Raw genomic sequence first — 24721 nt, forward strand, 5'->3', positions numbered from 1 at the left:
TGTACCCAAATTTTTTTTTTAATATTTTAAAAAATTCAAAAAGAAACTTTGGAACCATTTGACAGGTTATCTGTTACTTCGTGCATACATACTTAATTATATGTTTCTAGGTTTAATATTACAGAAAATTTAAATACCCTCCACCAGCAAGCTTCTTTTTATTATAACCAATTTAACTTTATAATTTTTAGATAACTCGACAAAAGTTTTGATTACGTATGTATGAAACTAATTTTGATTAGGTGAAGAAAAATGTTTATTAAGTGAGTTTCGAATGTGGACATCGTACGGATGCTATTAATTAATATGGATTTGTATATTAACAAACATACGTATTTATGTCAAATTTTATTTAATTGACAATGTCCATTCAGTAATTTTCGGAAATGGTCCTTATATGGGAGTTGTGACCAATTATAAACCGATCCGGAAAAAATTTCGTACAAGAATTTATGTGCACACGTAACAAATTCATCAATTACGGGCCTATCCGGAAAAAAATTTCGGAGAGTGATTCATATGTACATAAAACATATTTGTGTCGAACTTTATCAAATTCCTCAACAACAAACATCCGATGGACGAAACACATTTTCCAACTGTCGAAAGAAGCATTCAAGTGTGTCGGTTTTTTGAAACGGTATAAGAAATACTCCTCTAGATCTTCTCACTATTTACACCACTTATATCCGATCCAAAAATGGAATACAACTCCCATGTATGGGCCGGAGCTTTGAAGTCTATTTTGGAGCTACTCGACCGCATACAAGAGAGGGCGAAGGTACTTGTTGGTGACAGTCGCAATGTGGGGTGTATTTCACTGTTCTATCGATACTATAATGAAATGTATTTTTCTGAAATTATGGAACTCGTTCCTGATACCTGTATATTTTTATTACGTAGCACATGACTGTCTTCAAGAACACATCGATTTATGGTCGATTCACCAGTGGACCGCACAACACATTACAGGGAAAATTCATTCTTCAGCCGCGGGGAACTATCCTCCCTCCCACAACCTATTTTCCTATTTCCAGCACAATGCAATGCATGAGTGCTGGTCCAAGAAAAAAAAACAAACTACGTTCATTTTCTACTTGGTAATTATTTCAAAATGGGAAGTATTGTTTGTGGACATTTGATTTAAATCTTCTTATATCGAAAGTGACAGGCAATGCATGAGTGCTGGTCCAAGAAAAAAAAAAAAACAAACTACGTTCATTTTCTACTTGGTAATTATTTCAAAATGGGAATAAGGACTGAGGGAGTATTGTTTGTGGACATTTGATTTAAACCTTCTTATATCGAAAGTGGCAGGGAATACCTCTGCAGGAAGTTTATTCCACATACGAACAATGCGGCTGAATAATGAATTTTCTCTATAATGTGTTGTGCGTTCCACTGGCCAATCTACCACATGTGTTCCTAATTTCAAAGGAACACATTCCATTCTAGTATCGATAGAACAGTGAAATATACCCCACGTTGCGACGGTGCTCCAGTGCCCTATCCTGTACGCGTTCGAGTAGCTCCAAAATACATGAGAGTTGTTTTCCATTTTCAAATATAAGTAAGAAGATCAGATGGAGTGAAGTATAGGGCCAAATAGACTACACAAGCGGCTTGACAAACATACTAGTATCTTACGTTTGTGCAAGCCTGTTGTGTAGTGTATGAGGGTGTTTCGTGTTTTTACAAATGCTTGCGGTTTGCTTGTACAAAAATTAAAAAAAAAAATTAATTTTTACACAAAAATATTTAATTTTTGTCAAATCGTTTGTATTGTTTATATTCATAAATAATAAATTTTTTACAAAATTTATATTTCGAAAAAAATTTACATCTGTATCTTTGCAAGTCCACAAAAACTTGAAAAAATCGGTGTTTGTACTAGCAATGTTTGTGTAATGTGTGTTGAAATGAAAAAAGTATGTTTGTCAAGCCGCTTGTGTAGTCTATTTGGACCTTATGTTTTACACCGTTTCAACAAACCGAGACACTTGAATGCTTCTTTCGATACTTGACAAATGTGTTTAGTCCAGCGGACATTGCACTGAATTTTTCATGCCCAGAACATCAAGAGTTTCTGATTCCTAAATATTTACACAACACATATATAGATGGAACAGTAGCATCTGCCAAGTATTTATGTGTTAAAAAACGACATTGAGTCTTACGGTATCTGGAAGAGGTTATAGGCTACTTTTTTTAAATATTAAATGAGCGAGAAGTTAAGCCCATATTAAGAAAATATTAAATTAGTATATCTGAGAAAATGTAACAGAGTACTCCAATTTTGTCGGTCCAACTTTACCCAGCAAAAAATAATTGATGTCATACTCTACAAACGACATCTTAATCACATCTAAAAATGCGATTATATATTTTTCGCTTTTATAAAACAAATATTTCCTTACAAATTAAAACTCAGTTAAAAGTGAGGAAAGAGATGTAGAAAAGTCACTAGAAATAACATATTGGAAGTACATCAAACTTTGGTGAAAAACCAATGAAACTAACATAAGCATGTCATTGAACGAATTCGGTTTATTTTTGACATCCAAATATCGGATTTTTATTACATCTATGAATAAGATTAGATGTAGTTCGTAGTTTTCAAAAATGAACAACATCGTTTCGTTTTTGAAATTTTATTTTAGAATAATATGTTTTCTTTTTCAGTACAAATTAAGGTATTTTCAGACTACAATACTGAATATTAATACTTGTCAGAAAATCATGTAGTATAATACAATTTCGTAGTCTAAATACAATTGGATTGATTATGACAAAAAATACTTCTGATTTTTATGACATACCGTATGACCGTATTTTAAAGTTTTTGAAAAATTTCAAAAATTTCTAATTTTTCATATGTATCAAAGTTGTAATTAAAAAAAGAAACGTTAGAAACAATTTTCATCTGAAAAAATAAACAGGCAAGTAAAATAAATTAAACATAAACGAAAAATTTAAGAACACAGTTGAATTTATAAATGTAAGAATTGATAAAGAGTATGTCTGAAATATTTATGTATTTATACCCTACACCACTATAGTGGGGAGGGTATTATACGTTTGTGCTGATGTTTGTAACATACAAAAATATTGGTCCAATACCCACCTTAAAGTATACCGATCGATTCAGAATCATTTTTTGAGTCGATTAAGACATGTCCGTCCGTCCGTCCGTCCGTCTGTCCGGCTGGCTGGCTGTCCATGTAAACCTTGTGCGCAAGGTACAGGCCGCAATTTTTAAGATAATTTGATGAAATTTGGACCAAGCAAGTTTTTTGGCACAAGGACGAAGCCTATTGAAAATGGTTGAAATCGGTCCATTATTTCACCTAGCCCCCATACAACCGTACCTCCCGATTTGAACTTTTTATGCTATAATTACGTCAAATATTCTGCTATCTCTCTAAAAATTGGCACAAATAAGTTTTATATAAGTATAAATGATACTGCAGATTTTCGTAAGGATCGGTCTATATTTGACCCTAGCCCCCATACAAACCCCCCTTCAAAAAATGACTAAAACGTCTAAAATTGACTTGTAACCATTTGTATCGCAATGAAACTCAACAAAACTAACTGTTATTTAGAAATATATCCTTTTCCCAAATTTACCGAGGATCGGCCCATATTTGACCTATATAAAGCCTCATTTAGAAATTTTAGTTTTTTATCAATAAATGGCTTAAATATTTTGGAATTATGGTAATATTCAACATAAAAGTTTCTTTACAAAAAATAAAAATTTTATAAAAGTAAAAATTGTAAAAATATACTCATGGTGTAGGGTATGATATGGTCGGCCATGCCCGACTATACTTTCCTACTTGTTTTCTTACAGATTTTTTGATATACCGACCAAATTCTATAATATTTTTATTATGAAATGTATTAATACTCAGTATTGTAGTCTGAAAATACCTTTATTCAAAGTTTATAAAAATAATTTTTACAAAACAATATTTTTTACAATTTAAAATATAAACAAAGTATTTTGTTTTTACATTCCTCCTCTCTGTTTATGTGCAAAACAAATAAGTTCTAAAAGTGTTCTTAACATTAATAATCGTGTTTTAGGAAGTGGTTTTGTTAGAATATCTGCTATCATACTTTCAGTGGACAATACTTAATACTTATAAAATTATGAATACAATAATCTTTTACAAAATGATATTTTGTATCAACATGTTTTGTCCTATCATTAAATTTTTCATTTAAAACCATCTTAATTCAACTCTGATTATCTTCCATAATTGTTATAGGTGTATTTACATTTACATGCATTTCTTGAAGTAGTCCATGAATCCACTTTGCTTCCTTACAAGCTTCTGCTTCAGCTGAACCGTAACGATTTAAGAATGCTGTCTTTACATCAAAATTAATTATAATATTCTTGTTGTTGTTTGCTTAACGACGTCATAATCAATGTCGAATTTCTGATTATATCCTTAAATTACAAGTCTTGCTTTTAACCGATCAACTTCTCCTTTTTCATTTAACTTTTTCTTAAACAACCATTTGCATCCAATTGCTCTCCGATCTGGAGGAAGATCAACAAGAACCCAAGTTTTGTTCTCCTTTACAGATTTAATAAATTTGTTTTACATTTTCTTTTTCGTATGTATCATTTTTGCGATTTTGATCATGAAGAAAAATTTTTGAGTTCACAATTTTGGTTCTTTGTGATAAGAGCAACAATATTCCTTCAGAAAGTAAATCAAAATTCCGAACAGTTTGCAAGATGTGAGTCTGAGAAAATTTGGGGGCCTATAACTAAAAAAGTGCATGACTTTGGGCAAAACTGAAAGACACGGGTCTTCTTATTTTTGGTCTTTTATCATATAGTGGTGTCCGTATATGGTTATTCAATCATGGCTTAAAAAATTGCACACAGTGTTATACAATGTTGGAAATATATTTAGGTTTTTAATCGATTTAAAGAAATTTGAGAGAAATATATATTAAAGATTAGAGTTTTTAATGATATTGAAAAAGTCTAAGTTAAACCCTAAATTATAATTATGTAAAATTTCCGTAATACATGAATTAAATTTTATAATACCATTGAGAAAAATGTGGGCGATATAGAAAACCCGATATCAGATTCTATTTTATTTACCTTATTAAATTTACTACCCGTTAGAATTTGATAATGTATATCTCAAATAAAAGATATTCAACTCTACTTTCATATAATATTGTTTTCTATATTTTTTGGCAAACATTGGATGAAATAAAATTGTAGAACAGTGCTGTTCACTTCAATTACCACAAGGAAAAGTCTTATTTCATGAGTACATCTGCAAGTTGGAAAGTTTGTGATTAGTTTAGCCCGATACAAGTATAAACCTAAATAAGTTTAATTTTAGTTTTTAATTAGATCTAACAAATAAAATTAAATAAGGGGAATTGCAGTAATTGCAGTCGAAAATTAAAATCCAGATGTACAAAATTAAAAAAAAAAAAATTTGTGTATTCGACTTTCTTTATGCATAATGACAAAAAATCTAAAGTTTACCTCTTATGTGTGTACATATTATTCAGCTTATCAAGTACAAAGAGGTTCAAATTAATACTTTTACTAATACTAAATACATTTGTACACAAACATATTAATATTTTTCAGATTTTAAACTACTTTTGTTTTATTTTTTTCAGTTTCGCAAGATTCTGAAGATAATTACCGTTTGGATCCAAAAAAATCAGCAGCAGAAAATTGTTTCGATATATATACCGCATTATGCTGTCGTGACACAAGGGATGCGAAGCGCCTCTTCCTTCTAAATGGGTTGGCCACACTATGCCAGCAACAAGAGCAACAAAGTAAAAATCAAGTATCTTCAGCAAGACCAGCACATTCGATTAGTGGTGCTTCTTCTTCTGCAACTGTGGTAACAAGCATAAACACTGTGGCGACATCAAAAAATTGTTTGGGTTTCTCTACAGAGGAATTGCTTTATTGGTATGTTTATTTAAATATACTGCGAAAATTTGGAAATATTTGTTAAAACTATCTATAAATTAAAGTTAAAAATCCCTTTATCCCACTGTAAACCATTTTTCGACTGGACTTAGATTTAACACCAAATAAACAAAATAAAACCCATCTAAACAATATCGATATTTTTTCAAAACCACAACGCACAAACTAAAGAACCTCTTGTAAATTCATCACTAAAATTTTTTTGGGTGATCTGTTAATGTGGTGGTTTCTTATAAGTTAATAGGCCTATTTTTATTTTATATGATTATCTTTTTAATTGCATGATTATTTATATTAGTGTATAGATCATTGACCAATTCATTAAATTATATTGACTATTGGTTTTGTTTTTATAATTTAAGCTTGAGTGCATCTCTTATTCACACATTTACGCAAGTTCGAGCTGCAGCTTTACGAACAATTCGTTATGTTCTTACCACAGTTAAGGATGTGAAGGTTTTCAATTCATTGCAACTCCCACATTTAATATGTCGATCTATCGATTTAATGCTTAAGAATGATGATGAGAGGGTGCAAGCTTTAAAATTGGTGAGTTTTTTGTAGATGTAGATAAATTTAGAAATTTTGTAAATAAATTTTCTCTTCGACTTTTACTCTTTTTAATTATTTTAAAATTATTGTCAAGCTCGAGATCATTGTTGTTTTTTATTGTATTGTACAATATCAAATGTAAGTTACTTTTATTCATTGTTGATTATTCCCTGTTATTCCTGAAGAAGCTATCCACAGGATAGTAAAATATCGAATAAAGAATTATATGAAAAACAACAATGACCTCGAGCTAGGCAATCATTTAAATAATTTAATTTAGTTATTATGAAATATTTTTATTGTAGATAAGAAAAATGCTTGCAATATCTGCCGAAAATATCAGCCCGGTCTTGGTACGTTGTTTAGTGTCCCTGGCGGACACGGGCATTGAAGAAAGTGATAATTTATTAAGAGCATGTTTGGCAACGCTTTGTGAGTTTGCTGTATTAAATCCAACGCTACTAATATGCTGTGGTGGTGTTACGTCAATAACACGCAATGTGTTGGAGTGCCATAACCCACGTATAGCTGAAAGTTTGAGCGGTGTTCTTTTGTATTTGCTCGAATGGCCTCAGACTCGCAACATATCAGGTGTACGTTTGGATTGTCTGGCAGCCCCCTATTGCGACTTCACATACCGATTGGGGATTATGGATAAAAATAAGTAAGTTGTGGTATGGTTTAAAATAAGATCATTTTAAAATAAATATGAAATTACAGAGATGCTCGCGAGTTACGTTATACAAGTTGTCGACTAGCATTGTTATCCGTATTACGCAGCTGGACAGGAACCATTGAATTCTGTGATCCAAGTAAACCGTCTGGGTTAAAAGCAATAGTTGACGCTTTGTATTTAAATCAAATAGAAGTTAGAGTATGTACATACATATATTTTATAAAGTTCTCTTTTTTAATTGCTATAACAAACGTTTTTTTTTTTCGTCCGTTTGCAGAAAGCAATATTAGAATTGCTATATGAACTCTTAGGTCTTCCACAGCCAACATGGACTGAAGACTACATTGTGGCTTTACAGGCGGTAGATCCGTCTGACTTCCAAGTCAACTGGCTTTTAGTAACGGTTTCGTGGCCGCTGAGGGTCGAAGCATTTTACCAAGTTTGGCAGCTCGAACTCCAAATATATGTGAACAACACCTTGCTTTGCAGTTGTATTGCTTTCTCGAGACTGGTCTTGTAAATGCGCTAATAGAGGTTATTGTGTCAAGCGAATCTACAGTATCCGTTGCTGCCACTGTTTTAATTGGAAAAATATTACATTTAATGCATACACACCTTCCAGCCGATATATGTAGTACTATCCCGCATTGCCGAACCTAATATCACACGCAACCCAAGGAAATCAACGAGCAAGCGCAGCTATATCAGCATTGCAATGTTACCAAAAGATGCTAAGAAATCGACCAGCCTCGAGTAGTTTGTTTTTAGATAGTATTATTCAAGAAGGCTGTAAGTCTATAGAATGACATTATAAATTTAAAAATTTTAGAATACAATTAATCAATGTCTATTTCGCAGCTCTAATACACACAAGACTTTTTAGACGTGAAATAAATGGCTTACCTTTGTCATCCGGCTTGCAGTCGCCAACAGCAGCACAAGTTAACACTGGTGTATCACAGTTACAGCCAATGAGTGGTACATTAGAAAGGCCACGTCTTGATTCTGTTTCCTCGAGCGACGAATCGAATTCTCAGTCCTCTTCGACGAGAAGATCAAGTTTCCGCTTAAAATGTAAATTGCTACCATTTCTGGAAAATATTAAAGTGAATCGTTTAATTAAAGAATCAAATGTTTTAAACGCCAAGGATGGCTCCGGCTGGGATTGGGAAGTTATATCTACTATAATAAGGGTAGGAATTATATTGGCATTCGTCAATTTTGTATCTATAATGAAGTTTTTTTTAACATTGTAGTGTAATTTAATAAGGAAATTGGAAGAACCGAGTTTGCAGTTTTTGAAAAATCTTATCGGTTATTTCAAACCGAGTCATAATCATTTTTCTCACCAGGAACTAGTACATGGTAAATCTTTACCAGTTTATGTAAAAGTTGGTTTAGATTTTATCGACTGGTTGCTGGCCATAAGTCCTTTTGAGAGCATTCGTTTGTTGACTGATTTTTTTACGGATGTAGCCACACAATTGTTGGCTGTAACAACATCGAATCGTGCTCATGATTGTTTATTTAGTCCCCAGCATATGAATAATACTATGTGTCAACAGTATTTTTTATTTATTGGACGTATGTGTCGTTCAAAAGGGCATCAGTATTTTAACGAATACAGCCGTATTTGAACAGTAAGCTTTTTTACCTTGATATAATACATATGCATTATGGTGGACACAAAATTTGCTGATGTTGACGACGAAAATGATAATTTATTTCGTTCTAAGGTACCATTTCTCAAAAAAATTTATTTTTTTATCATAACGTCAAATTATACTAGCTTAAAGTCTTTTTTTGTGGTTTTTATGATTTTTCATAGACAAATACAGTGTCTCTCATAAGTATTCGAATTTAGGTATAATATGAAAAGAAACGAAATTTAATAACATATTTTGTATGCAAAATTAATAAATTAATTTGTTAAATTCACTAGACAGTCCTTAGCTTTGATATCACGCTTTTTAAAACTTAAAAAATTCACCTTTACTTAAATTAATTTAGCTTTATTTAAAAAAAGTCCATAAAATTACCTCACAAAAGTATACGAATTTTTTCTGTATTTCATATTTGACTATATTATACGAAACACAAAACTTAGAATCGAATGTTTTTTTGCCAAAAATTGTTTTAAGGGGTAACTATCAACCGAATGGATATATTTTTGGACCATTTAGTCCACAATTTTGGGGCATTTGTACCATCTTTTTAAGTAATATCAATAAAATGGCGGTTTTTGGCAATATTTGTATTTTTTTGTATTTTTTGGAAACTTGTCTTCTATATATTGTTTTTGATATCAGCTGTTATACGTTTTAAGTTTTTAATATATTGTGGAAGTGTACAACTCCAAAGCATGCCTCGAAGAAACGCCATTCAATATAGTGGAATCTTTCTTTTTATAACCAATGGCCTCAAGGCTGAATGTCACCATATAATTATGGTCTAACTCAAAAATATTGATATCTATTTAAATATTATCTACTATGATTAAAATAAACCCAAAATTTTGAACATACAGTGTTGTTGTAATGGGCAACATAATCATGAATGTTATGAGTAGTAAAAACTTAAATCTACTGTATAGGATGACGTTTTGTTAAGGCATGTTTTGGAGTTGTACACCGCTACGACGTCTTGAAAATTTAAAATATATTAATGCTAATATCTATAATTATATATACTAGCCAACTTTGTCGGAAAATATTGATCCTAATGGAACGAAAAGGGACTTAAGATCCAGATAATTCAGTTTCTTCGAGGCATGCTTTGGAGTTGTACACTTCCACAATATATTAAAAACTTAAAACGTATAACAGCTGATATCAAAAACAATATATAGAAGACAAGTTTCCAAAAAATACAAAAAAATACAAATATTGCCAAAAACCGCCATTTTATTGATATTACTTAAAAAGATGGTACAAATGCCCCAAAATTGTGGACTAAATGGTCCAAAAATATATCCATTCGGTTGATAGTTACCCCTTAAAACAATTTTTGGCAAAAAAACATTCGATTCTAAGTTTTGTGTTTCGTATAATATAGTCAAATATGAAATACAGAAAAAATTCGTATACTTTTGTGAGGTAATTTTATGGACTTTTTTTAAATAAAGCTAAATTAATTTAAGTAAAGGTGAATTTTTTAAGTTTTAAAAAGCGTGATATCAAAGCTAAGGACTGTCTAGTGAATTTAACAAATTAATTTATTAATTTTGCATACAAAATATGTTATTAAATTTCGTTTCTTTTCATATTATACCTAAATTCGAATACTTATGAGAGACACTGTATTTGTCTATGAAAAATCATAAAAACCACAAAAAAAGACTTTAAGCTAGTATAATTTGACGTTATGATAAAAAAATAAATTTTTTTGAGAAATGGTACCTTAGAACGAAATAAATTATCATTTTCGTCGTCAACATCAGCAAATTTTGTGTCCACCATAATGCATATGTATTATATCAAGGTAAAAAAGCTTACTGTTCAAATACGGCTGTATTCGTTAAAATACTGATGCCCTTTTGAGAACGACACATACGTCCAATAAATAAAAAATACTGTTGACACATAGTATTATTCATATGCTGGGGACTAAATAAACAATCATGAGCACGATTCGATGTTGTTACAGCCAACAATTGTGTGGCTACATCCGTAAAAAAATCAGTCAACAAACGAATGCTCTCAAAAGGACTTATGGCCAGCAACCAGTCGATAAAATCTAAACCAACTTTTACATAAACTGGTAAAGATTTACCATGTACTAGTTCCTGGTGAGAAAAATGATTATGACTCGGTTTGAAATAACCGATAAGATTTTTCAAAAACTGCAAACTCGGTTCTTCCAATTTCCTTATTAAATTACACTACAATGTTAAAAAAAACTTCATTATAGATACAAAATTGACGAATGCCAATATAATTCCTACCCTTATTATAGTAGATATAACTTCCCAATCCCAGCCGGAGCCATCCTTGGCGTTTAAAACATTTGATTCTTTAATTAAACGATTCACTTTAATATTTTCCAGAAATGGTAGCAATTTACATTTTAAGCGGAAACTTGATCTTCTCGTCGAAGAGGACTGAGAATTCGATTCGTCGCTCGAGGAAACAGAATCAAGACGTGGCCTTTCTAATGTACCACTCATTGGCTGTAACTGTGATACACCAGTGTTAACTTGTGCTGCTGTTGGCGACTGCAAGCCGGATGACAAAGGTAAGCCATTTATTTCACGTCTAAAAAGTCTTGTGTGTATTAGAGCTGCGAAATAGACATTGATTAATTGTATTCTAAAATTTTTAAATTTATAATGTCATTCTATAGACTTACAGCCTTCTTGAATAATACTATCTAAAAACAAACTACTCGAGGCTGGTCGATTTCTTAGCATCTTTTGGTAACATTGCAATGCTGATATAGCTGCGCTTGCTCGTTGATTTCCTTGGGTTGCGTGTGATATTAGGTTCGGCAATGCGGGGATAGTACTACATATATCGGCTGGAAGGTGTGTATGCATTAAATGTAATATTTTTCCAATTAAAACAGTGGCAGCAACGGATACTGTAGATTCGCTTGACACAATAACCTCTATTAGCGCATTTACAAGACCAGTCTCGAGAAAGCAATACAACTGCAAAGCAAGGTGTTGTTCACATATATTTGGAGTTCGAGCTGCCAAACTTGGTAAAATGCTTCGACCCTCAGCGGCCACGAAACCGTTACTTAAAAGCCAGTTGACTTGGAAGTCAGACGGATCTACCGCCTGTAAAGCCACAATGTAGTCTTCAGTCCATGTTGGCTGTGGAAGACCTAAGAGTTCATATAGCAATTCTAATATTGCTTTCTGCAAACGGACGAAAAAAATAAAACGTTTGTTATAGCAATTAAAAAAGAGAACTTTATAAAATATATGTATGTACATACTCTAACTTCTATTTGATTTAAATACAAAGCGTCAACTATTGCTTTTAACCCAGACGGTTTACTTGGATCACAGAATTCAATGGTTCCTGTCCAGCTGCGTAATACGGATAACAATGCTAGTCGACAACTTGTATAACGTAACTCGCGAGCATCTCTGTAATTTCATATTTATTTTAAAATGATCTTATTTTAAACCATACCACAACTTACTTATTTTTATCCATAATCCCCAATCGGTATGTGAAGTCGCAATAGGGGGCTGCCAGACAATCCAAACGTACACCTGATATGTTGCGAGTCTGAGGCCATTCGAGCAAATACAAAAGAACACCGCTCAAACTTTCAGCTATACGTGGGTTATGGCACTCCAACACATTGCGTGTTATTGACGTAACACCACCACAGCATATTAGTAGCGTTGGATTTAATACAGCAAACTCACAAAGCGTTGCCAAACATGCTCTTAATAAATTATCACTTTCTTCAATGCCCGTGTCCGCCAGGGACACTAAACAACGTACCAAGACCGGGCTGATATTTTCGGCAGATATTGCAAGCATTTTTCTTATCTACAATAAAAATATTTCATAATAACTAAATTAAATTATTTAAATGATTGCCTAGCTCGAGGTCATTGTTGTTTTTCATATAATTCTTTATTCGATATTTTACTATCCTGTGGATAGCTTCTTCAGGAATAACAGGGAATAATCAACAATGAATAAAAGTAACTTACATTTGATATTGTACAATACAATAAAAAACAACAATGATCTCGAGCTTGACAATAATTTTAAAATAATTAAAAAGAGTAAAAGTCGAAGAGAAAATTTATTTACAAAATTTCTAAATTTATCTACATCTACAAAAAACTCACCAATTTTAAAGCTTGCACCCTCTCATCATCATTCTTAAGCATTAAATCGATAGATCGACATATTAAATGTGGGAGTTGCAATGAATTGACCTATACCCACCTTAAAGTATACCAATCGGCTTAGAATCGTTTTCTGAGTCGATTAAGAAATAATTTATGTATAAAACAGTAGTATTAATATGAATATAATGATCTCAGATATCGTATGAATATTTTAAGTAAAAAAAATAATAAATAAAATTTTAGCTCAAAGTGATCCTACGTGATCTAGAAACAGGACCTAAGCATGCAAATAGGCTAAAAAATATTGAAAGTTAAGATTTAAATCAAATAAATCTAAATGGGTTAAAAATGCAATGTTCATCAAATGAAAGCCGAATCGTACAACTAGAAAAAATCTTTAATTGCTTAATTACTAATAAAGAGAGACAAAATTTAAAATAAAAACATTTTTAATTAAACATACTAGACTTTGTCTAAGAATTATAGAAACTATCTAACCTGAATTTCTTGTTATAAAATATATGCTCTCTCCTAGCTATCATTTAGAAGTCGCTAAAACGTATACTTTAAGATGGAAAAAAATGCAATAGTAATGTTTTTTTTTTGTTTAAGTTAAATAGATGCAATTTTCTAACTATCATCCGAAAGTAACTTAAAAGTATATTTCTAGAAGATGAAAATTCGAATGTACAGTGTCTCTCACAAGTATTCGAATTTAAGTATAATGTGAAAAGAAACCAAATTTAATAACATATTATGTATGCAAAATTAATAAATTAATTTGTTAAATTGTCTAGACAGTCCTTAGCTTTGATATCACGCTTTTTAAAATTTAAAAAATTCACATTTACTTAAATTAATTTAGCTTTATTTAAAAAAAAGTCCATAAAATTACTTCATAAAGGTATTCGAATTTTTCCTGTATTTCATATTTGACCATATTTTACGAAACACAAAAATTAGAATCGAATGGTCTTTTTGCTTAAAATTGTTTTGAGGGGTTACTATCACCCGAAAGGATATTTTTGGCCCAATTTGGGGTATTTGTATCATCTTTTTATATAATATCATTAAAATTACGATTTTTGACCATATATGCCATTTTTTTCCTATTTTTTTAAGAGATAAAACTAAAATTTAATATTGGGATTTAATAGATTCCTTGAGGTATCTAAAAATAATAATTTTTGTTATAAGGATCTGTTTTTAAACATTCCAAGATATATTTTTGATATAGTTCATCTGTTTCTAATTGAATTATCTGGATCTAAAGTCCCTTTTCGTACCACTAGGATCAATATTTTCGGACAAAGTTGGCTAGTATATATAATTATAGATATTAGCATTAATATATTTTAAATTTTCAAGACGTCGTAGCGGTGTACAACTCCAAAACATCCTTAACCAAACGTCATCCTATACAGTAGATTTTAGTTTTTACTACTCATAACATTCATGATTATGTTGCCCATTACAACAACACAGTATGTTCAAAATTTTGGGTTTATTTTAATCATAGTAGATAATATTTAAATATATATAAATATTTTTTAGTTAGACCATAATTATATGGTGTCATTCAGCCTTGAGGCCATTGGTTATAAAAAGAAAGATTCCACTATATTGAATGGCGTTTCTTCGAGGCATGCTTCGGAGTTGTACACTTCCACAATATATTAAAAACTTATAACGTATAACAGCTGATATCTAAAACAATATATAGAAGACAAGTTTCCCCGAAAAAATTTGACCCTAGTATTATAAAAATGGACTTGAGTTCCAATAAATTGAATTAGCGATAGAAGAATGATTCCAATAATATATCTTGGAACGTTTAAATACAGATTCTTGTAATAAAAAATATTATTTTTAGATACCCCAACTGGTATATTAAATCCCAATAACAAATTTTGGTTTAATCTCTGGGAAAAAGGAGAAAAAATACAAATATTTCCAAAAACCGCCATTTTAATGATATTACATAAAAAGATGGTACAAACGCCCCAAAACTGTGGACCAAATGGTCCAAAAATATATCCATTCGGTTGATAGTTACCCCTTAAATTAATTTTTAGCAAAAAAATCATTCGATTCTAATTTTTGTGTTTCGTATAATATGGTCAAATATGAAATACAGGAAAAATTCGAATACTTTTGTGAAGTAATTTTATGGACTTTTTTTAAATAAAGCTAAATTAATTTAAGTAAATGTGAATTTTTAAATTTTAAAAAGCTAGGACTGTTTCAAAGCTAAGGACTATCTAGACAATTTAACAAATTAATTTATTAATTTTGCATACATAATATGTTATTAAATTTGATTTCTTTTCACATTATACTTAAATTCGAATACTTATGAGAGACACTGTATGTATCGTACAAATAAAATATTGTGTAGTATTTAAGATTTTGGAATACAAAACCTCAGGCTTTACGGTGTATAAACCTTCCTAACATAACCTAACCTAAGATTTTGGAAACATTGTTATTTTTAAAAATTTTACAAAGAATTTTTTTAATGAGAATTAATGATGAAACAGAACACGACTGTAACTTCAAGCAAAAACGTTCTCAAAACGACATTGGGCCATAATTAAAGCTACGGCAGTAACTACAAATTCTTTCATATTTCCATTTTTATTCTCTTTTGTTTTTATTTTTCGTTGCCTATTTACATGGTTTTGTTTATAAAATGTATGAAAATATTTTGAAAGTATGGCAATGCTGTTGAGAGAATGAGTACCTAAAAATGTGAGCATAAAAATAAACGCTCTCAAAATAAAATAAAATCTATTTTTACAAGCGCATTCTACGACTTCAAAAATGCCAATTTGTATGGAAAAAAGCGCTATGCCCCAGTTCTGTTTCATCATTTACTGAAAATTTTCATACGTTCATATTATATACCAACTAAATTATTGACACAGAAAGCACTTTTAATTTATGATTGTTTCGTGAAAGTTTTCAAGAAAATATCCTATGGGGGACACGATTTTTCACGTTCAACTCAAAATTTTACGCAACTTCTAAAATATATTAATTTTTATTCGGTCTAGCTCACGAACGTCAATAGCTAGACTTAAAATATTTTGGAATCGTCATAAAACAAAGCAAGGTAAATTTTGAGAGGGGTAACAAAAACACGTTTTTGCTTTCAATACGGAGTGAGTCGGTCTAATGTACATCCTTGTGCCAAGAAAAATTTATTTTTCGTTAAACCGATCTTAGATACGCATTTAAAGATATTATAAATTTCAATACAAGTTTATTTATTTATTTTTTTATTCCAGTGTGTTTATTTTGTCATTAATAATTTTTACATTTGACTTAGTACAGTAAAGAGTTTAGGAACTACGTTCATACAAGTTTATTATTTCTCAATTTTAGTTTAGTTTTTCTTAATATCAATTTGTATCTATATCGTCTCAATATTAATTTCAATTTCTTAATATTAAGTTGGAATTTGAAATTCGAATTTGCTTGTTTTTTAATAAAAATTTGGAACTTAAAATATTGTAATAAAAAAATTTATAAAACGCCAATGTCCTTTTACATGAAATTACATATAATTTTTTTGCGTAAAACAATAAAAAATTAAAAAGCCTTAAAAGACGACCATTTTATACTTTGATGCAGTTCTCCACATATTGACCCTAGGACAAAAGTTTTGAGAAATGATATTACAGAATGAACCAAGCTTTTATTTTCGGTGGAAAGTATGGATACAATATATTTTTTCCATACACACGGGTCCACCATAATTGAATTACATATCTGGATATCTCTAAAATATTTTATAATTTTAGTCTTATTAACCTGGTTCGGAATACTGAGCACGTGTGCTATGTAAAGTTAATAGTTTCCGGATTGGATTACACATTGGATTCTATTACTCGGAAGGTATTGGAAAATGCCTTGACTTCTGCAAAAACTCGAAGTGGTCGTTTATATGCTACACAATTTTTAGTTGTTTTGTTACGTTCTCGTATATCAAACTTTGAAGTTTGGGGCATACCATTAATTATACAACAAACAAAAGATTCTGATCGCAGTGTAGTTCTAGCCGCAATGGATGTTTTGGAAGAAGCTTGCCATGAAAAGGTAAATACATTTATACATACAAACCTGTGTGTTCTTTTTTTAATTTAAGTTTTATTTAACAATTTTCTATAAATGTTGAATTTCAATTTTGTCTAAATTGTAATTACAGTATTATCTAGAGGAAATTGTTAGTTTGTGGCCAAACTTAAAACCTCTTGGCGACATTGGTCGCATATTAATGGCACGGTACTATTCTCTACCGCGTGGCCTAAATCAACCGAAGGCGCGAATTAAAGAAGAAATCGAATACTGGAAAAATGGTTACAATAAGAGGCGAGCGTGAAATCCCTTTAATTAGTTTATACAATAAGGCTTGGCGTACTAGATACACTCTAGTATATCCATCTTTTTGTATGGCTGAAATGCCGAAAAATACATTTTTTAATATTTTTTTTTATTTTCTCAATTTTTTTAACACAGATATGTAATGCTGGTAGAAGCCGACACACATTCCAGTTTAACATTGCATATTCGTAACGAAGACGGATACTACAGTAGGCGAAATTGCAATACACGTCCGATAATTATTCCCCCAAATATACCAGCTCATTTATATGGCCAGATGGTGCAAACCACGCAGGGCACAACAGCATTAAGGAAATATGGTGATTTGACACAGCTAATGGAAGTTGTATGTCGTGGTAAATGTTCAGATGAATACGAATGTCTTGAACTAAAATCAGCCTTATGGGCCATTGCTCATGCTTCTACACATTCGAATGGGATTGAATTTTTCTTAGAATCTGGATCAAGGTACTAAATATTCATATATTTCATGTGAGTGTATTTTGTATGTATATCATTCCAAAAATTATTTCTTCTAGAATATATGACAAATTTGTATTTTTGGCAACAAAATGTGAAGTATATTCCATACGTGCCACATCTTACAATTCTTTGGGCCTCATTGGTAGCACAAATGCTGGTGCCAATGTTTTGTTTAAATTGAGTGAGTATTAATAATTGAGAATTGAAAAGAGAATGTAAATTTCACGTTTCCATTTTGTGTTATAGACTGGTTAAGTGTTCGTCATGATCGGAATACTATTTGGCCCGTGCACCAACCTGAAGACTGGATGTTAGGCAATTATACTCCCGTTAGACATCACTACGAAGATATGCCCCCGTATAATTATACCGGGTTAGATGATCAAATTGATGGTTCCTTTTACACAGGCAGCTACTGGAATCTTTTGTTAAGTAGCACTAGCACCAACCGTGGGGCAGCAAGTGCCAGCTCAGAGGCTCAGGATGCTAATACTACTACAGATAGTATAAAGACGTCGGGAGAAGAGGTTAGTGCAGACAATATCTCACAACCAAATAAACTTAGTTCGCCACGAACTAAACTGGAGAAGACATACTCTTCAAAGCAGGTTGGATCATCAAGTGTTGGTGTTGGCGGAACAAGTGTAAGTGGCAGTGTTATTGCAAGTGGAAATGTTATACCGGCATCAACAAAATCAAAAACGTTACCGGAAGGGTCTTACTTGCGCCATGGCAAACATCAACGATCTCTGTCTGAGTCCAAAACAACCGACGTTATAAGTCTGCTGAGTACAACAGGAACTGGTGGTATTCTACCTATGTCAAGCACCGGATTTTATCATTCGCATCGAACTCGTTATAACTCATGTACAGATTCCAATACATCTGGCGTTAGTAGTTGTGAATCTGTTACTGGAAGAGCAGCACCGATGGGGTAAGTATCTTGCTATGGTATTTTATCGTCTATATGTCACAATGTATATACTTTTTCTAATTCATCAAGGGAATTGCAACAGTTTCCCCTAAGCCCTATACCAAGTATGTCGAATCTTTTAGAAATTCCGCTGGGCCAATCATCACTACTTCGCCGAACTTCACTGGTAGGAAATTCGTATTTACAGAATGCCATCAGTCCGGTCGATATTAAAGGATATGCTCAGCTGCGCTCGCTAAGGCGACATTGCCGACCAGTTTTATCTGAATCCGCCGCTGAACTGTACGATATAGTTGATCGCATGGAATTATTATCATTTGCTTCCTTTCGCCCACGAAAATCGTCATTTGGAGATTCTCAACGTAAAATGAAGGTGCGAAGTTTAGACCGCCAAACTTCTTTAAGAATGTATGCGTAAGTTAATATCTAAATTATGTATAAAAATTAAATGTAAAATTTCTTTAACATTGGTATTATATATGTAGGCATTTAGATACTGAAGAATTACAAGTACCTATGCCGTCATTAAATACGCCGAAATTTTTATCTCAGAGTGACTTAAAGGGACCTTGTTATGCCGGTAAGTTTTTTGAACATTCTATGAATACATAAATACGAATATTTTAAACAAATTTTTCCTATAGGTATAAGTCTGCCAAAAAATTTATTGGACATGTTTCCGACACGCAATCTCTCACGAACCTACGTATCACAAGACATTCAAGATCAAGATCTAATGGACATTAATTTGTTAACCTCTAAACAACAATTCCTAAATGATTCTCTCAATAACGAAGCTGGGGATGAGTCATCGGTCATATCATCACTTTCTGACGTGTCGTCAGTAAGCAAAAGATCAAAATGGATAGGACCCAAACATGGACGCAGTAATTGTCTGCATTGTTGTCGTCTCCGGAAGTCAGTTCGTTCACAAAATCAGTCCCGTTTGGATGGCGGAGCAAGCGATTTGTCATCAACGACAACGCTATGTGAAATGTATACAAATGCATCTGCGGCATTAGTTGCGGCAGGTATACAGGCCACTGTAGCATTGGCTAGAAAAGGTGGAGGGAACAACTCCGCCGGTGGTGCAAGTGGAGTATCCACAAATAAACTACCCTTGTATCAACAACATAATAATCACCAACAACAACAGCAATTTAGTAATACTTCTACAATACAACTTTCAGAATTGCATTTTCATTCACCTGAAAGCATTTTAAGCGAGGAAAGTTTGCCAGATAAATTAACAGCAAACATTCTATACAACGTTCAGCGTTTAGCTAACCCTGTTAGTGCTAAACAGTCCAAAATGGCATTATTAGAGCTTAAACAGAAACATCCTACATCATTTCAAGACATTTGTTTATATTCTGAAGTTTGTCGAACTTTGGGTCGTAGTAGTTATCGAATGAACGCAAGGCGTTTCTTGCAAGAGTTGTTCTTAGATTTGGAATTTGATTCATTCTACAATGAACCCTTGGATATAATTAGCAAAAAGGAAAAGGAATCATTTAAAAGCTTTGAAAACAAAGACAGGACTATTGGAACTGACAAATTGTCGTTATTGAAGGAAAGAATGAAAAGAGATTTAAATTCTTCTGGTAACCGTCTTGATAATAGTTCGGTTGATCCACGCGCAGAATCCATTCAATCTGCCACAATCGGAAGCAACAATGTGATAGTTATTGGTTCCCAAACGATTAAGACACACTTAAAGTCTCAACCTTTGGCTAGTGTCTATGAAGCGAGTTGCGAAAACTTACTTTTAGATCCGTCACCTCGACTTAAAAATTCATCTATTCCAGGAAAATCAGTAAATTCTAAACAAAATTGCAAAAATTTTACCATTGCACCACCGCCAGCAGCACCGCCGCCTTTGCAGGAATACAATACAGAACTCAGAATAACATCGGATGACGACGATGAAGATGAAAACGACAATGTCGACGAAGATGAACTTACAGGTAACAGTAATAATTTTCGTTCTCCTCAACGACAAAAGCAATTACCCTCTGATGAAGTCGATGGACCCATTGTTCTTCCATCATCATCAGTAAATAGTCTCAATCCTGCATCATCCTCCAATTTAATGCATCCTATACAATATACCACTGGCTTTTCGTCTCAAAACAATTACCTACAGAGTGGAGGTAGTGTCAGTACCCCCATCAGCAGTAGTAACTGCAGTGATCAGACGACTACGAGTAACCGTAGCAGTATATGCACTATAAGCCATCATCCTTTAAATAACAATAACAGCAACAATAGATATAACTCAACACCACTTACATCGCCATCTCAACCTAAATCTATAGAAAATGAAAATACTAAATTCCATAGAGGCCGTTTTTATACACTAGAATTGGATCTAAGTTGTACTAAAAATAAATTTCCTATTACCGATAGAACAAAGGTAAATATAAATTCAACTTTTGTTCCTAAGACGGTTATAGAAAAAACATTGATTGCACCAACTACATCACCATTGGTATCCACAACATCGCCGAGTAAGACAATAAGAGCGAATGCCTCACTATTAAGGCAGCACTCGTTGGGTTCTGACTCCTCATCTAACTACAAACTTCCAGTTTCACGCCTGTCATATACGGCAGGACTAACGCCATTGTCAACTTCAACAACATTAACGAAATCCATTTCCTCATCGAACGACACTAATAATCCAAAGTATTTGATAACGAAAAGTTTAGCAGCTTCCTTAGTACAGCCTTTTGGAACTTTGTATTGTGAAAAGCGACTACAACCCTCCAAATCTGAAGCTGTGTTGGTGCAGAATCCTTTAATTACAACTGTAACTTCGGGTTCTCTACCATTAACGTCGGGGACTTGCAAAGATGATAGTAATAGTAGTTCTGGTGATGGCAAGTTTCCCTGTTGCGCAACCAATAAAACAAGCACAATTTCACGTTCTTCATCGAAACATGAAGGAGAAAATCAGCATAAGCAATCATAATTGTAAATTCATATAAACCTACATTTAAATTATTTAATACTATTACTACAAAATATTCACCGAAATGTACACTCACATAATTTATATTCGAGATGAGCACATTACATTGTTAATGCTGTTCCACTTTTTTCTTTGTTATTTAATTTTAACTCATTAAGTACATCTCAAAAATTAATTTGAAATACATACACGATCTGATACAGTTAACGCATTTTGCAATTGTCCCTTATTGACTAATATAAAAGCCAATTTTATTATGTTATAAATATCTGTAATTCGCTGCCATTACAGAGTTTGGCAAGTTTTTTATATTCATGTACACCTTGTACTGGTTACAAATTTGTGCAAAGTTTTAAAAATATGTAGTTTTTTTCTTCAATTTAATTAGTGTCCAACCTAGAATTACAATGGAGTATTTGATCGATAAGATCTTCTTGAATATAAAAAGGGAAAATATATTTTATTTTCGCTTAACCATTTTATAATACGGTATCTAAGAGTTTATCAAATGTTTTTTTCGGATCTAATTGTGAAATCATGATGTATTTAAATTATTTTAAGAGACAGAGCATTTGAATCTCCTTCAATGATTGCAAATTCGTTATAAGGGAAAATTGTAACTTCATTTTGATATTCTCGCTTTAAAAACCTTTTATGAAAATCCACAAAAAATAAAATTAAAAACATAAATGCAAAATATGTATTAATAAAAAATAACATTGACCCCAGTTCTATAGGAATAAAATTAAAAACATAAATGCAAAATATGTATTAATAAAAAATAACATTGACCCCAGTTCTATAGGATTAATATTTTACGATTTTCATAATACTGTTATTCAGATTTTATTTTGTTTTCGTTTCGAAATGTATTTTGAAAGATTTACTAAATTTGCATTTTTCCCAAAATTCTTCGAGTTTAAATCACAAGTACGAGAAAACTTTAAGAGGTCTTAGAGTAATCATTTTTAGTTTTTATTCTCCCAAATATCTGTTATAAATTGCTGATACATTATTTCCATTTCTTCTTAAAATGATTAGTAAGCAATACTTAAAATAAATAATCAACTCAAACATAATTCAACATTTTTAATTTAAAAATAAGTTAAATTTCTTTTCCTCAAAAACGCATTGCTCTAATACTCTATGGGACTAAATATTAAGATTTAAAATAGGAAATATAATCCACTATAGCTGGGAAACAGCATTATAATAGCATAGGAACGCATAATTAAGATATTCGAAAATAATCTGACCCTGGACCACCAATATCTTGCTTAGCGCTCACGATATTTGTGGTGACTTTTGATATTTATATTATAATGGTAAGAAAAAGTTGCCAATTTTCGTCTAGCTATCTAAAATTCCACAGCAAAAGCCTTGTTTTTTTAACTGATGCTTTATTTTTTTGCAATTGTAGGGCTAACGAAATTAGCAAATGTCAGTATCAGTTATTTATTTTTTAACTCACAATTAAGGTATTCACGCAATTGTTGTTGATTTAAAAAAAAAACTGATTACTGATTAATTTATTCATAATATAATACAATTATACATTTCTATTTACTTACAAATATTGCAACAGCCAAACTGCGATTTTTTACAATTTTAATTTTCGGTCCCATGATCATAACTTAAAAATTATACTTAAAAAAATATTAATCGTTTTTAATCCTATTCTAAACAGAAAAGAAAGAAAGCTAATTTTCAAGTCGCAGACATTTTGATTACATTCTGTTTAAATTTTTTATGATGAATACATCCCTAGTCGTTTTTTATGCAATGATTAAAAGAATTGCTTTATATTGAATTGAAATAAAAAATAAAATTTTAAAGAACAACACATATTCATGATTACGATCGACTCACTTTTAAAATTTTACAAATTATGCAATATGTGATCAGCGTCTAACACATAATGTGTCCATTTATTTATATTAATGAAAAACCTAATAATTTAAATTATTTTGGAATATAACAATAATGCGGCTTTAATATCTCTTTTAAATTATACCGCTGAGCGCCCCTAACATTACGTTTGATGCATCTTAGAAAAAAATAATTTAAAAATACCTTTTACAATTTGGTCCAGCTCACATATAGCCATCGCTAGACTTATATCATCATAAAAGAATGAAAGGTACATTTTGAGAGAGTACAAAAATACGTTTCTGCTTTCCATACAGAGTGAGTCGGTATAATGTACATATATGCATACATTTTTAAATTCTCTTTGTTATTGTATGTAATTATTTTTATTTTTCTGAAAGAATAGTAAATGATTTCCTTTTTCCTAAAATGACTTGTATGTAGAAAAAGTAAGTTTCCCGACTAAAGTTTAAGTTGTTCAGTTTATATATTAATATTTTTTAGATGACACGTATATACATGTATATGTACCATTTTGCCTTTAAATAACAATTTCCTTCACAGTTCTTTTTTCTATAAACTTTTAATATTGTGTTACCTATTAATTTCTAGTACTCTCGTATAATTTAAGTAATTTTTTTTAGTTTTTAAAATGTTTAGAAGTACATACATGAAAAGTATTCAATATATGAAGAACTAATTGGATAATTACAAAATAAGACATAAAATAAACTTGTAAATTTAAACACTATAATTTATTACAAACAAGTGAATATTCGCGATGACACGGCTAATTATTTAATTTTTTAGTACATTTACAAATAAATTAAATACTTTATTTCTATAACTTAAACTATATATGAATTCAATAATTTATTATACAAAAACAAAATATTAAATGCGAAATAAACTTACATAAAATTATTATAAAAATTATGTAAATGCTGTTTTTTAATAAAAGTGTTTATTTGTCGAAAATGATTAAATATTAAATTTTAGAGCAAGTATTGCAAATAAGAAAAGCGTAT

The 24721-nt window shown here is 31.4% G+C and overlaps 2 protein-coding genes across 2 annotated transcripts in view; one reads left to right on the forward strand and one right to left on the reverse strand.

Annotated features, from left to right (window-relative positions):
- Positions 1-22035, forward strand: part of LOC111678952 (rapamycin-insensitive companion of mTOR) — a 34619-nt gene extending 12584 nt beyond the window's left edge. Inside the window, 18 exon segments of the mRNA XM_023440411.2 lie at positions 5674-5977; positions 6361-6547; positions 6856-7214; positions 7271-7424; positions 7504-7618; positions 7621-7863; positions 7866-8015; positions 8085-8419; positions 8483-8823; positions 8825-8866; positions 16854-17148; positions 17258-17421; positions 17569-17901; positions 17973-18097; positions 18163-18850; positions 18920-19264; positions 19336-19430; positions 19495-22035. Of these exon segments, the coding sequence (XP_023296179.2) occupies positions 5674-5977; positions 6361-6547; positions 6856-7214; positions 7271-7424; positions 7504-7618; positions 7621-7863; positions 7866-8015; positions 8085-8419; positions 8483-8823; positions 8825-8866; positions 16854-17148; positions 17258-17421; positions 17569-17901; positions 17973-18097; positions 18163-18850; positions 18920-19264; positions 19336-19430; positions 19495-21824 (6605 nt within the window). The 3' untranslated portion in view covers positions 21825-22035.
- LOC124418695 (rapamycin-insensitive companion of mTOR-like) lies at positions 10559-13127 on the reverse strand. Its single transcript, XM_046945752.1, has 6 exons — positions 13045-13127; positions 12378-12736; positions 12168-12321; positions 11574-12087; positions 11170-11504; positions 10559-11106 (listed from the first exon to the last, which is right to left on the reverse strand). The coding sequence occupies exons 1-6, from the start codon at positions 13084-13086 to the stop codon at positions 10717-10719; spliced, it is 1794 nt and encodes a 597-aa protein (XP_046801708.1). The 5' UTR covers positions 13087-13127; the 3' UTR covers positions 10559-10716.
- Positions 22036-24721: the final 2686 nt, after the last annotated feature.

Source organism: Lucilia cuprina, chromosome 3 (genome assembly GCF_022045245.1).
Source record: "Lucilia cuprina isolate Lc7/37 chromosome 3, ASM2204524v1, whole genome shotgun sequence".
Lineage (NCBI taxonomy): Eukaryota > Metazoa > Arthropoda > Insecta > Diptera > Calliphoridae > Lucilia > Lucilia cuprina.